The sequence below is a fragment of the Ursus maritimus genome, unplaced genomic scaffold (genome assembly GCF_017311325.1).
Source record: "Ursus maritimus isolate PB19 unplaced genomic scaffold, ASM1731132v1 scaffold_5, whole genome shotgun sequence".
Taxonomy (NCBI): domain Eukaryota; kingdom Metazoa; phylum Chordata; class Mammalia; order Carnivora; family Ursidae; genus Ursus; species Ursus maritimus.
The window spans coordinates 79,264,802-79,280,677 of record NW_024426663.1 but is presented as its reverse complement, the minus strand read 5'-3'; the positions used below and the strand labels follow the sequence as shown (position 1 = coordinate 79,280,677).

Here is a 15,876-nt window from a genome sequence, read left to right as displayed (position 1 = left end):
ATGCAAATTTTGAATCAGTAGATTCTATCCCTGAAACTAATACTACACTATATGTTAACTAACTTGAATTTAAATAAAACCTTGAAAGGAAAAAGAAAAAAAAAAGGAAGATATTTAGTGAAACAGTTAATTCTCATTATTAGTTAGGAAGTCATCAATAGATTCTTCAATACTTGTAGTTTTTATCATCATGAATCCGAAATAATGTCCAATTTGTGTATAAAAAATATAATTGCTCTGAAAACATAGAAGGCGAATAACCGAGGCTGAACAAACACACACAAAAAAAGTTAATTAATTAATCAATTAATTGTGATTATCCTACTTGGCATAAGGTGAAATATCACTGTGGTTTTGATTTGCACTTCCCTAATGAATAGTGATGTTGAGGAATTTGCACATATTATTGGTCATTTGGGTTGGGTTATTTGGTTTTTTGTTGTTGTTGAATTATACAAGTTCCATATATATTCTGGATATTAATCTCTCATCCCATATATGATTTCTAGTTTTTTTCTTCCATTCTATAAGTTTCTTTTTACTCTATTTTCTTTGATATACAGAAGGTTTTAAGTTTGACGTATTTTCAATTATCTATTTTGCTTTTGTTGCTTGTACTTTGAATTCATATCAAAGAAATCATTCCCAAATCCAATGTTGTAATGGTTTTTTCCTATACTTTATTCTAGTATTTTATAGCTTTAGTTCTTACCTTTAGGTCTTTGTCCATTTTTAGTAAATTTTTATACATGTTGTAAGGGTAAGGTAGAGGTCCAACTCCTACTCTGGCATATAGACACCCAGTTTTCACAGCAACATGTTTTGAAAAGACTCTATTACTTACTGTGTGGTCTTGATCATTCGATCAAATGCATGAGGGTTAATTTCAAGCCTCTTATTCTTTTCCATTGTTCTACATGTGTCATTATTCTAGTACCCCATTGTTTTGATTCCTGTAGTATGTTTGAAATCAAGGAGTATGATGTCTACAATTTTATTCTTCTTTTTCAGGATTATTTTGCCTCCTCAGGGTGTCTCATATTCCATATGAATTTTTAGGATGCATATCTGTTTAAAACAAATGCCATTGGGATTGGGTAGGATACCATCGATTCTGTAAATGACTTTGGATAATATGGACATCTTAACAATATTAAGTCTTCTAATCTCTAAACATGGGATGTGTTTCTATTGATTTGTGTCTCCTTTTATTTTTGTTATCAATGTTAAGCTGTTTTCAGTGTGTAATTCTTGTACCTTCTTGGTTTATTCCGATGTATTTTATTCTTTCTGTTGTTCCAGAAAATGAGTTAGTTTTCTTTGTTTCTCTTTCAAATTTTAAATTGTTAATGTGTAGAAATACTAACTGATTTTTATGTGTTGTTTTCGTGCAGTGTAATTTCCTCGAATTCGCTTATTATTTCTTAGAGATTTTTTTCATGGAATAAATAGGATTTTCTACATATAAAATACATCATCTACAAACACATATAATGTTACATCTTCCCTTCCAATTTGGAGGGCTTTTATTTCTTTTTGTTGGGTAATTGCTCTGTCTTGAACTTCAATTCTATATGTAATTGAATGAACAAAAGTAAGTATTCTTGTTTTTCAAAAAAGATTTTATTTATTTGAGGGAGAGAGAGAGAGGGAGCATGAGTTGGGAGAAGGGCAGAGGTAGAGTGGGAAGCAGACTCTCCAGTGAGTAAGGCTCCCAAAGCAGGCTCAATCCCATGTCCATGCGATCATGACCTGAGCTGATGTGAGAAGCTTAACCAACTGAGCCACCTAGGTGCCCTAGTATTCTTTTCTGTTGTTGTTGTTGTTTATTTATTTAAGTAATCTCTACATCCAAAATGGGGCTGAAACCCCAAGAACCTGATATCAAGAGTCAGATGTTCTTCCAACTGAGCCTAGCCAGGCACCCCAGGAGTAGGTATTCTTGTCCTCTTGATCTTACAGAGAGAGTTTTTGCTTTTTCCCTTTTTGTATGATGACAGACATGGGATTTCCTTTATTTTACTTATTTATAATTTATTTTAATTGAGTTATAATTGAAACATAATCTTACATAAGTTGAAGATATGCCACGTGTTGACTTGATATATTTATACATTGCAATACTGCCATAGCATTAGCTAACAACTTTATTATCTATAGCCTTTATTATGTTCAGAGAGTTTCCTACTAAAGGTACTTTATTGAGTTTTGTTTTATTTATCATGAAAGGGGAATGTATTTTGTCAAATGTCTTTTCTAAATCAGTTGCAAAGACAACGTGGTTTTTGTCCTTCATTCTATTGGGTTGATGTATTACATCAACTAATTTTTGTATGTTGAACCAACCTAGCTGGGATACACCATATCATGTTCTCCTCCACATAGAAAGTATTCCCTTCCTCAGGGCATCTGAGTGGCATCTGCCATTGGCTCAGGTCATGATCCCAAGGTCCTGGGTTGAGTCATGCATTGGACTCCCAGCATAGCAGAGAGTCTGATTCTCCCTCTCCCTCTGCTACTTCCCCTGAATGTGCATACACTCTCTCTCTGTGTCAAATAAATAAATAAAATCTTTTTTAAAAATGTCTATTAAAAAAAGCAAAGAGAAAGAAAGCATACCCCTCTACTCTCCCAACTGGGATCTGGAGAGAAAGTAAGCCCTACATTCTTGGCTGTGCATTCTGGATCAAGTCTCCAACTCACAAAGGTGGGAGGGGCAGAAGTATATGATCTGGGTTAAAATACCACAGACACTCAGTATTTTCCCGAATGTTCATACATTTTCTTGAATACATATTTCCATATGGTCTGCCTTAGGGACATTTCCAGAGACTTTAAATCCCTGGCTTTTTTTTTAAGAAATAATTTTCACCACTTTCACTGGAGATTGGGGGAACAGAGCTCCTTATTTGGTCATGCTAGAAGTCAATCCTCCTTGTCAATATTTTTTTATCCACATTAAATGAGTACTTAAATTTCTTAGACATATTTTTAGTAATAAAACTTTAATTGGAATCTTCCTTACCATTTTTATTTTTTTATTGTTTGTTTCACAGGTAGAGTTTAGTATTCACCAATTGCATTTAAAACCCAGTACTTACATTATCTGCCCTCCTTAATGCTCATCACTGAGCTACCCCATCATCCCACCCACTTCTCCAACAACTCTGATTGTTTCTTACAGTTAAGAGTCTGTTATGGTTTGTCACCTTCTCTGTTTTCAACTTATTTAATTTTTTCCTTTTCTTCCTTTATGATGATCTGAATTGTTTCTTAAATTCTACATATGACTGAAAGCATAATTGTCTTTCTCTGACTCACTTATTCCACTTAGCATAATACCCTCCAGTTCCATCCACATCATTGCAAATGCTAAGATTTCGGTGTTTTGATTGCTTAATAATATTTCATTGTATCTATATAACACATCCACTCTTTTTACTCATCTGTGAATAGACATCGGGGCTCTTTCCATATTTTGGCTATTGTGGACATTGCTGCTTTAAACACTGGGGTGCAGGTGGCCCTTTGGATCACTGTGTTTGTATCCTTTGGGTAAATACCTAGTACGGCAATTGAGAGATTGTAGGGTAGCTTCCTTTTTAACTTTTGGAAGAACCTCCATGTTGTTTTCCAGAGAGGCTGGGCCGGCTTGCATTCCCACCAACAATGTAAGAAGGAGTCCCCTTCTCTCCATCTTCACAAATATTTGTTGTTTCCTAAGTTGTTCATTTAGCTGTTCTGACTAGTACTTTATAGATTTTGGATACTAACCCTTTATATGATGATACATTTGCAATTATCTTCTCCCACTTTGTAGGTTGTCTTTTGGTTTTGTTGGCTATTTCCCTTGCTGTGCAAAAGGGTTTTATCTTCATGAAGTTCCAATAGCTCATTTTGGCTTTTGTTTAACTTGCCTTTGAAGACATGTCTGGCAGGAAGATGCTGCTGTCAGGGTCAAAGACGTTGCTACCTGGGTTCTCGTCTAGGATTTTGATGGATTCCTGTCTCACATTCAGTTTTTTCAAGCATTTTGAGTTTATTTTTGTGCATGGTGTAAGAAAATGACCCAATTTCATTCTTCTGCATGTGCATGCCCAATTCTCCCAACACCATTTATTGATGAGACTGTATATTTTCCGTTGGATATTCTTTCCTGCGTTGTCAAATACTCATTGACCATAGAGTTGAGGGTCTATTTCTGGGTCCTCTGTTCTGTTCCATTTTTCTATGTGTCTGTTTTTGTGCCAAGACCATACTATCTTGATGATTACAACTTCATAATAGAGCTCAAAGTCAGGCATTGTGATGCCATCACCTTTGGTTTTCTTTTTCAACATACCTCTGGCTATTCAGGGTCTTTATTGGTTCCATACAAATTTTAGGATTATTTGTTACAGTTTTGTGAATAATTTTGATGGTATATTGATAGGGATTGCATTGAATGTGTAGATTGCTTTGGGTAGCATACACATTTTCACAAGATTTATTCTTCCAATCCATGGGCATGAATGTTTTTCCAGTTCTCTGTGTCTTCCTCAATGACTTTCATAATTGCTCCATAGTTTTCAGAGTACAGATCCTTTACCTCTTTGGTTAGGTTTATTCCGATGTATCTATGGATTTTGGTACATTTGTAAATGGGGCTGATACCCTCATTTCATGTTCTTCCGTCTCATGGCAAGTGTATAGAAATACAACTGATTTCAGTGCATTGATTTTATATCCTGCCACTTTGTTGAATTCCTCTATGAGTTCTAGAAATTTGGGAGGGAAGTCTTGGGTTTCCACATAGTATATCATGTCATCTGGGAAGAGAGAAAGTTTGATTTCTTCTTTGCTGATTTGGATGCCTTTTATTTCTTTTGTTGTCTGATTGCTGAGGCTAGGACTTTTAATACTATGTTGAACAACAGTGCTGAGGTGACATCCCAGTCATGTTTCTGACCTTAGAAGGAAAGATTGCTGTTTTCCCCCCATTGAGAATAAGTATTGCTGTAAGATATGGCTTTTATGATATTGAGATATATTCCTTCTATCCCTACTCTGCAAAGGGTTTTAATCAAGAAAGGATGCTCTACTTTGTCAAATACTTTTACTGCATCTATTGGGAGGATCATATGGTTCTTTCCTTTCTTTTATTAATGTGGTGTATCACATTGATTGGTTTTTGAATGTTGAAGCACGTTCCAGCCCAGGAAGAAATCCCTCTTGCTTTTGGTGAATAACCCTTTTAACGTACTGTTGGATCCTATTGGCTGGTGTTGTTGGAGCCTATTGTCTGGTATCTTGGTGGTAATCTTTGCATCTATGTTGATTAGAGATATTGGTCTATAATTATCCTTTTTGGATTGGTCATTGTGTGGTTTTGGGATTAAGATAATGTTGGCCTAATAGAATGAGTTTCAAATTTTGCCTTCCATGTCTATTTTTTGATCCAGCTTCAGAAGAATAGATATTAGTTCTTTAAATGTTTGGTAGAATTCTGCTGAGAGCCCATCTGTTCCTGGACTCTTATTTATTGGGAGATTTTTTATTATGACTCCAATTTGTTGCTGGTTCTGGGTCAGTTCAGGTTTTCTATTTCTTCCTATTTCAATTTTGGTAGATTATGTTTCTAAGAATGCATCCATTTCTTTCAGATTCCCTATTTGCTGGCATATAGTTGCTCATACTATGTTCTTCTAATTCTTTGTATTTCTTCAGTGTTGGTTGTGATCACTCCTCTTTCATTTATGATTTTATTTCTATCTCTCCTTTCTCTTTTCTTGTGGATAAGTCTGGCTAGTGGTTTATTGATCTTATTAATTCTTTCGACAAACCAGCTCTTAGTTTCATGGATTGGCCTACTGCTCTTGCTTTCTATTTCATTGATTTCTGCTCTAGACTTTATTTATCTTCTCCTGCTGAATGTAGCCTTTATTCGCTGTTTTTTTCCAGCTCCATTAGGTGTAATTTTAGATTGTGGATTTGAGACTTTTCTTATTTCTTGTGAAAAGCTTGTTTGGCTATATACTTCTCTCTTAATACTGCCTTTGCTGCATCCCAACGATTTTGAAAAGTTGTTTTTCCATTTTCATTTGCTTCCATGATTTTTTTCTTCTGTAATTTGCTGGTTGACGCATTTGTTCTTTAGTAGGATGTCATTACTCTGCATGTATTTGTGTTCCTTCCATATTTTCTGTTGTGATTGAGTTCAAGTTTTAAAGCACTGTGATCCGAAAATATGCTGACATAATCTCAACCTTTTGGTACCAGGTGAGACCTGATTTGTGATCCAGTATGTGATATATTCTGGAGAAGGATCCATGTGCACTTGAGAGGAATGTGTATTCTGTTGCTTAAGGATGAAATGCTCTGAATATGTCTGTAAGTCCATCTGGTCCAGTATTTCATTCAAAGCCCTTGTTTTCTTGTTGATCTTCTGCTTCAATAATCTGTCCTTTGCTGTGAGTTAGGTGTTAAAGTCACCTACAATTTCTGTATTATAATCAATGTGTTTCTTCAATTTTGTTATTAATTGGTTTTTTATAATTGCCTGCAACCAAGTTAATGCATATTGTTAGATTATTTTTTTTGATTGACCCTTTAATTAAGATATAGTGTCCTTCTTCATCTCTTATTTCAGTCTTTAGTTTAAAATCTAATTTGTCTGATAAAAGGATTTCTACCCCAGCTTTCTTTTCATGTTCATTAACATGATAAATGGTTTTCCACCCCCTCACTTTCAATCTGGAGGCATCTTTAGGTCTAAGATTAGTCTCCTGTACAGTAGACAGCAAATGAATGGGTCTTGTTCTTTTTTACAATCTGATACCTGTGTCTCTTGATTGGAGCATTCAGCCCATTTACAGTCAAAATAATTATTGAAACATATGAATTCTATGCCCTTATGTTATCTGAAGATTGCTGTTTCTGTAGATAGTCCGTGTTTCCTTCTGGTCTTTGTTACCTTTGGGCTCTCTCTTTGTTCAAAAGATCCCTTTTAATATTTTTGCAGGGCTGGTTTAATGATCACAGATTCCTTTAGTTTCTGGTTGTCCTGGAAGTGCTTTATCTTTCCTTCCGTTCTGAATAACAGCCTTGCTGAATAAACTATTCCTGGCTCAGTGTTTTTTCTCATTTAGCACTTGGAATATAATATGCCAGTCCTTTGATCTGGCAAGTCTCTTTGGACAGGTCTGCTGCTAGCCTTATGTTTCTACACCTGTTGTTTAAGGACCTCTTCTTCTGAGCTGCTTTCTGGATTTTCTCTTTATCTCTGAAATTTGCAAGCTTCACTGTTATATGTTGGGGTGTTAACCTATATTTATTGATTTTGAAGGGGCTATCTATGCCTCCCAGACGTGAATGTCTGTTTCCTTCCCCAGATTACAGAATTTTTCTGTTATAATTTGTTCAAATAAACGATCTGCCCCTCTCTGTCTTTCCTCTCCTTTGACCCCAATGATTTGGATATTGTTTTGCTTCATGGTATCACTGATCTCTTGAATCCTCCCTTCATCATCCAGTAGTTGTTTATCTCTCTTGTTCTCAGCTTCCTTATTCTCCATTATTTTGGCTTCTATATCACTGACTCTCTCTTTGTCTTGTTTATCCTAGCAGTTACAGCCTCCATCTTTGATTGCATCTCAGTTGTAGCCTTTTTGATTTCGACCTGATTAGATTTTAGTTCTTTTATTTCTCCGGAAAGGGATTCTCTGGTGTCTTTTATGCTTTTCTCAAGCCATCTAGTATCTTTAAAACCGTTGTTTTGAATTCTACTTCCTATGTCTTATTTATATCCATACTGTTAAGTCCCTGTCAGTGAGTATTGCCTCCTATTATTTCTTTTGGGATGAGTTCTTCTGTCTTGTCATTATATCCAGAAATGAATAGATGAATGAGATAGAAAATACAAAAATAGCACAACAACACCAGAGAAATATGTACTATACAAATAAGAGGTTAACCGATACCAGAAAGAGAGAGAATAAAATCTAACAAAAAGTTGAATAGAACAGAACAATAAACTAGATCCTGGGTGTATTTTGGTCTGTTAGAAGAAAGTCGATCTCAAAACTGGAAAGAAAAAAACCTTATATACATTCAAAAATAAAATTGAATAAAATGAAAGGAAGTTATATATATATATATATATATATATATAACCAAAAATTATATATATATGTAAATATGAAAATTTGAAAGAGTTAAAAAAGAGTTGGTAAAATAAGAAAACAGCTGAAGAGGGAAAAAAAATGTAAGACTAAAAGTCTAGGGAATAATAGGACAAAACCATGGACGCTATATAGTGATTTCCCAAAGAGGTATAGTTTTGCAGTTCTCTATGATCAGTAAATTCGGTATTAGCTAGAAATTCCTGCTTCTCTTCTGGGGGAAGGGCCTGTTGAATTGATTCTCAGCTGTCTTTGCCTAGGAAGAATTGTACCACCCTTTCCAGGGGCCCGGGCTCAGTGCAAGGGGCACCAGTTTGTTTTATGTGCTTATGTTGTTCCCTGAAGGCTTTTAGCGCTAACTGGGGAGTGGACATGAAAATGGCAGCACCCTGATCTCTAACCCTAGAGCTGATAGTTTGCATCCCCCACTCTTCTGTGAGTCCTGCCAGAAAAGCAGTCAACCACTTTTGTCTCCCTGGTTTCCACTGAAACTCTATGTTCACCCAGCATGTGACTGAGCACTTTTATCTCAGGCACACAACCCCATTTTGAGAGTCCAAAATTTATGGACTCCTACACCGCACCTTTGCCACTTCTCCTGGGGAAATGATTGGGGTCTCACCTTGTTTCTGCCTCTTGATGGGTCCCTCCTTGGAGAGCCATCACTGGACCATGTAGTGGTTTGCAGTTTATGGCAACTCTGAGCAGAAAACCAGCACCTGAACTCACTGTTTGTAGCTGGCTTCCCCTCTGTGATGCTTAGGAAATGCCATGCTCAGGCACCCTCATTCTTTTTGTGACCTTGGGGATCCTGAGACCATGCTTTCCCACCTGGGATTCTGCTGGCTTTGCCCTCTGAGCACCTTTCAGGCACAATTCTAAAAGTACTGCTTTGAGCTCCACTGCATATAACACATTCTGGTACCAAATTTATGGAGGTTCACATTCCCCCAACCCCCGTGGTTTATTTCCATTATGTCACCCCAGATTCACATCTCCACACATCCCACCTTGCAAAATGTGGTCACTTTTCTATTTGTGGAATTGCAGGAATTCTTTTCTCAGGTGTCCAGTTGCTTTCATGGGTGTTCAGAACGATTTGATAACTATCTAGCTGAATTCCAGGTACCAGACGAAATTAGGATCCCTAATCCTCTGCCATCTTAACTCCTCCTTATATTTCCTTTTTTTTTTTTCCCATGTTCATACTTTGGACTTTTAAATTCTCTTCCCCAGAGGCAATACACTTATTTTGAACTTTATGAATGACTTGTGTATCACTTGGTACCCTGTGTGTGTGTGTGTGTGTTTCATTCCATCAATGATCTCGCTTTTTCTTTCAGGTTATGTTCCATGAAGGGTTAAGCATGGTACGTAAAACACCATACAAGTATCTGGCGCTTTGAGTGACATCTGCTTGGAGAGGCTTTACATTTGCTCTTTGCAGATAGCAAATGATTGTAGTAACCATGCTGTGATGGTTAAACGTTATGTGCCATTTGACCCACTTGTTTGGTTGAACAATAGTCTGGATGTTCCTGTAATGGTATTTTATACATCTACTTAACAACAACAATGAGTTGGTTTTAAATGCGGAGGATTTTCTTTTTTTTCAGTTTTCAGGGTGAATGTCATCCAATCAGTTCAAGGCCTTACATGCAAAAATTGGTACCTTGCAATGGAAGAAATTCTACCTCAAGTCATTAAAATGGAAATCCTACGTAGTTTCCAGGCACCATATCCAATTTGGATTACATGGCCTCCTCACTCAGGTCAACTTTCTCAATGGTCTAAGTTTCTAAATGGTCTAAATGTACATGTGAACAAATGTATATTCTCTAACTCAGGGTTGAAAATAATTTCTAATATGGACTTTAAACTATTAGGCATATTGTCCAATGATATGTATTCTTTTTTTAAATAATGGCTTTATTGAACTATCATTTACATACCATATAATTCACCAATTTAAAGTGTACAATTCAATGGTTTCTAGTATATTCATAAATCTGTGCAACTGTCCCCACAATCTTTGTTAGAATGTTTTAATCACCCCTACAGGAAATTCTGTGTGCAGTCAAAGCATTCCCTGTTTCACCCCTCCCTCCACCACCCACTCCAGCATATAGCCCAAGCCAGCTACTAATCTATTTCCTATCTCTATGGATTTCCCTATTCTGGACACTTCATATAAGTGCATTGATACATTATATGCTCTTTTAAGATTGGCTTCTTCCAGGGGTGCCTGGGTAGCTCAATCAGTTAAGCATCTGACTCTTGATTTTGTCTCGGTACATGATTTCAAGGTCATGAGATCAAGCCCCATGTTGGGTCTGCACTCAGCCCAGAGTCTGCTTGAGATTCTCTCTCCCCCCTGTTCCTGCCCCATTCATTCTCTCTCTCTCAAAAAAAAAAAAAAAAAAAAGAAAGAAAAGAAAGGATTTGCTTCTTCCATTTAGCATGTTTTCATGGTTCATCCTTGAATCAGTACTTCTTTTCTTTTTATTCCTGAATATGATTCCATGCTATGAATATATCACAGCTTTTCATTCACTCATTGGTAGCTGGACATTTCAGTTTCCAATTTTTTATATTATGAATAATGCTGCTGTGAATAATCACATAAACCTGCTTTTGTTTGGAGAACTGTTTTCAATTTTTGGGAGTGGAATTGCTGGGCTGTATGTTAATTCTATGTTTAACTTTTTGAGAAACTTCTAAGCTGTTTTCCAAAGTGGCTGCACCATTTTACGTGCCCACCAACAGTGTAAGAGGGTTCCAATTTCCCCACATCCTCTCCACACTTGTAACTATCACTCTTCTTTACTTTAGCCAATCTAATGGGTGTAAAGTATCTCGGTATGGTTTCGATTTGCATTGATCCATGGTTTGTGTTTTAAGTGCACAATCTTTCCATACAGGATTATCAATTACTGAAATAATTGTGTGTGAATCCCCAACTAAAATCATGGACGTGCTGTCTTCTGTTTCTAATTTGTCTTCTTATATTGAAGTTAATTTTTTTCGTGAACCAAATTGTAGNNAAAGTTTTTCTTCCCAGTTGTCTTATCATTGTTGTAGTACCCTCTAAATCACAAGTCTCAGTTTTTGTCTAACAGTTTAGAAATACTCACATTAGCTTTTAAAAATTAGTATTTGCTTATTGTAATTGTTTTCAGTTTGAGTGTCTTCATGCCTTCCTTGTTTTCACTTAGCTGAATTTTTTGTTTCTTTGTTTTTACCTCATCAGTCAGTCTCTGTTCTCTGGTTCCAATTCCCACTTTTCTCCTTCCTGAGAAGCTATGAAGCACAGAGGTTTGTGCTGTAAGAGTCACTCATGTGCTGAGGACAACTTCACCTTCACTGTCATTTTCACTCCTTTATACATGGTTGAGCATAGTTCTTAGGGAAAAAATATTTTAAAATATTTTGTTGAAAATTGTAGCTCTTTTCTAGCAGAATTTTTGATGTTTTATGACATAGCCTAATGTGACAAATGGGAATAGCTCCATATTTCTTTCTAAAAATAGAAATCTACAAAGAAAACATATTTTGCTATTGACACAAAAAACATGCCTTTGAAAAACAGACCTATTCAAGAAATACCTCCAGTGATGCAAATATGTTGGAAGGTGTTCATATAGGGAGTAAAGTGGGGCTTCATAACGTATATGAGGAATTTTGGGGGGGATTGGGGTGTTACTCATAAGATGAGGGAAACATGGTTATATTTACACATATCACTGTTTATGGTTAAACTAGATAGAACTGACAACATATGATGAACTCATGTATTGACTCCAATGTGTAAAGTATGAAATAGTGCAGATATCAAGTCTTTTGGTCTAAGGGAAGATCTGTCTAGCATAATCCAGCAAGTGTAGTTACTGTAAGTGACCCAATAGATCTGTCACATTAGGAAAAATGTCTTAAAATAGGGTAATGCAAAGAAATTAAAATGCATTTTTGAGAATCATTATAATAAAAAGATTGCCTCAGCCAGGTGTAACTATCTCAAATATGTTATATTCCACAAGAGTAGCCATTTATCTCCTATGTTCATGAAGCTGGGTGGTTTGAGCGATGCCCAAAAGGATAATTCTTAGCACTCATTCACAATTTGACCTTCCCTAAATTAAGGGTGGGATATCCTAATAGAGGCCTTTTGAATCAGAAAAGTGTGTGAGGGCATCCTGTGTTGAGGGAAATTGTGCGTTGAGAGGATTTTCTAATCTTTGCAATGACACAGTTCAGAAAGAATCGTTTGTTATGATTTTTGGTCAGTACAAAAGGACAGATTGCCGGATAACAATGGGAGAGAATTACGGTGATGTTCTCCAGCCCTTTTACATTACATTTATAACTTACATAAATGGTAAGGAAGCTATTACTCCAATAAAAGAGAACAAAGCAGCTCACGAGTGCCAGGATTGTGTGGGTGGCTTTGGTTTCAGGACAGGGTCTTAGGCTGAGGCTCGTTCTGTGGATATCATGGACTGTCTTGCGATGTGTGAATAGGAGCTTTACCATGTACACACTGGTCCAGACCATGAGGGTCACACACAGGAAATCTCGTAAGACCATGCACACTCGAAAGACAGCTGACCGAATGTAATTATGGTTCTTCCCAATACAGTATACCTGAGAATAGAATATGTCAAATTCAGTGGTGTTGTATGGGGCCAATACACTTATGATGACAGGAATATAGATCAGCATGTTGATGATCCAGAAAGAAAAGAAGGCAGGAAACATGTATGTGGAGATTTTGGGTTTGAGCCATGCCCACCTAGAGTTGCTGGGAGTGATAATGATGGCCTGAACAATACTCAGGAAAGATGTGGTGCAAAGGGAAAGACCCCGGAAGACTCTGTACAGGTAAATCACTACCTTGCAACCAATGTCATCTAGAAAATTTCTTACTCCAAAGGCATTCATTACTTCTGGAATCCCACTGAAAAGAATTGTCATGACATTCGCTAAAATCAAATGGATAAATATCAAATCTATAGGCTTCTTTGTATGTAGCTGGACTAAGAGGGTGTTGATGAGTAACACCAGTAGCAATGTGTTTCCAATAAAACCAATCCCAATTTGAGAGAGAACGAAAACTCCCAAAATAGTATCACTTGAAACCATCACATTCGTTGGCCTCTTTACTTTGATACACTTTTGCTCAGATTCAAAAGGAACCCAAAATGGATTGTAAGCCTGATGGAAATAATGGGATCATATGGAGACTCCATGAGGTAAGATCACCCTGAGCAGGAGGTTGTGCAGATGCTCTGTAACAACATTCAGGAAAGTAAGAATTAGTTCCAGAGGTAAATATCAAGGATTATTGATGTCACTGCACAGGAATATGTGGGCTGAGATAAAGCAAGCTTTTTATGAAAACATAACTGTAATTCTAAGAAATAAATTTAGTAATCAGAAGAAGTTGTTTTTGTTTATTAAAAACATTTCAGATTTATACAGATTCCATTTATGTTCTATGTGTATGTTCTGAACTTCACCTCAAATATTTGAATGAATTTCCATCTTCTGTCATGAATAATAGAAAATTACTGCATATTTAAATGCATATTATTCCGTTTCTACTGTACATGACACACTTTATTGTTATAGTCATTCACCTGGAGAAGACTTCAACATCAGAGTTGCACATGACCACCTGGCACCTTAAATGCCATTCCTGACCCTGCTACACACCTTCCTAAATCCAAGACCCTTCCAATGTACATGAAATCACATCAGTTCCTGGGTCAGTACATTGCATCCTCTAGTTCTGTTTTGAAAATTCATTTCATCTTTTTATTCTACACTAAAGTCACTGATTCTCTTGAATGTCCTGTAAGTAGAGGGAGCTATCTCACCACTGTCCCTATATCACCACCAGTGAAGGTGGGAATGTCTTCTTTGATCCCCAGCACGTTCAGATAATTCTTCAACACTCCAGCTTTGAAGCAACTTGTCATCAGTCTACATCCAGCACTGTCCATTTGGAGGTAATCTACTGACCCCAAAACACTCCCCTTTTTAGCACTTGACTCACTGTAAAACTCCCCAATTCAACTCCGTCATATTTTTGCTGATCCTAGTACCCACACAAATGACCTGTCCAGTATCTTCAGCCTCTCTCACATTTGTGATTTCCTTTCTTCCAACACTCCTACCTCTGCCTTCCCCCACCTCACCCAAACTCTCCAACCCACATACTAGAGTCTGTCATTGCCAATTTTTTAAATCCATTATGTGTCACTTCCAATCATGTAATCCTCCTGTAACCTGTTATTTCCAGCTTAGTTTATATTATCTCTGACTCCAAAGTTACTTTAACTACACCTGAGTTAGCAAAACATTGATCTCTTTGCTCTCCATGATATCTCCTAATCTCTCCTCTTCACCTAACATTCCTTGATCCAGGATTATAATCGTTTCCTGCAATAGCATGTGATGCCATCATTTTTTTTCCTGCTTCTATAATCCTCAAACACACACACACACACACACACACACACACACACACACACAGTCTGCCTTGTTCACATCATTCTACTAAGATAAACCAGGGTAGAGAAAAAGACATAACAATATTAAGTGGACTTCTAGTAAATTCTTCACTACTTAACTCCAGTGAGCTTTCATTTCACCCAGCAATCACATAAATTTTCTAGTCTCTTCCTTCAGAATTCAATTTTTCACTCCTCTTGCTGACTATTTCATAACTTGTCCATTCTCAAAATACCAACAAATCCTCTCCAAGTCTCATATTCAATTCATGGCACATTGTGTATTTTCTATTGAGATATAACTGAAATGAAGCTTTATATTACTTTCAGATATACAGCATAGTAATTTGATATTTGTATATATTGCAAAATAATCAACATAAGTCAAATTAACCTCCATCACCACACATATTTACAATGTTTTTTCTTGTAATGACAACTTCTAAATTCTACACTCCAAGCAACCTTCATAGCACCACTAACTATGGTGTCCATACTGCCCATAATATGTCCATCACCTATTTTTTTATAACTGGAAGTTTACACCTTTTGACTCCTTTCACCCATTTCACCAAACCTTCAGTCTCCACTTCTGGCAACTACCAGTCTGATTTCTGTATCTATGAATTCAGTGGACATTTTGGGAATTTTTATTAATTCCATATGTAAGTAAGGTCATATAAAATTTGTTTTTCTCTGGCTGACTTATTCAGCTTAGCATAATACCAACAACTTCCATCCATGTTCTTCCAAATGGAAAGATTTCCTTGTTTTTTATGACTCACTAATATTCCATTTTGTGTGTGTGTGTGTATGTGTGAGTATACACACATATATGTATATATATACATATATATACATATACGTATATGTATATATATACATACATATTCCATTATATATATGAATAATATGCCATTATATATATACCTTGTACATATATATATTCTATATAATATTGCATTGTATATATGTGTGTATATATTTTCCATTGTGTGTATATGTACACCATTTTTTTTCATTCATTCATCCACTAATTATCTCCATATTTAATTTAGAAAAATAAAATGATCAAAAGATACTCCATCAATTTACACCTGTACACCAATCCCAGTTTCTGTATCCTTGCTCAGAACCTCAGCTTTTCCTCTGGCTCTGAGAATGGGTTGTCTATGCTTTTGTCAGTCCATCCATGCATTTGTGTA

The 15,876-nt window shown here is 36.3% G+C and overlaps 1 protein-coding gene across 1 annotated transcript; it reads right to left on the bottom strand.

Annotated features, from left to right (window-relative positions):
• Positions 1–12,329: 12,329 nt before the first annotated feature.
• On the bottom strand, positions 12,330–13,298 carry LOC103680645 (vomeronasal type-1 receptor 4-like). The gene has a single exon (XM_008710143.1). The coding sequence runs from the start codon at positions 13,296–13,298 to the stop codon at positions 12,330–12,332; it is 969 nt and encodes a 322-aa protein (XP_008708365.1).
• Between the last annotated feature and the right edge of the window lie 2,578 nt (positions 13,299–15,876).

Bases quoted from the DNA above. Each gene is read 5' to 3' on its own strand.
- LOC103680645 (XM_008710143.1), bottom strand. From the start codon at position 13,298: ATGGTTTCAAGTGATACTATTTTGGGAGTTTTCGTTCTCTCTCAAATT.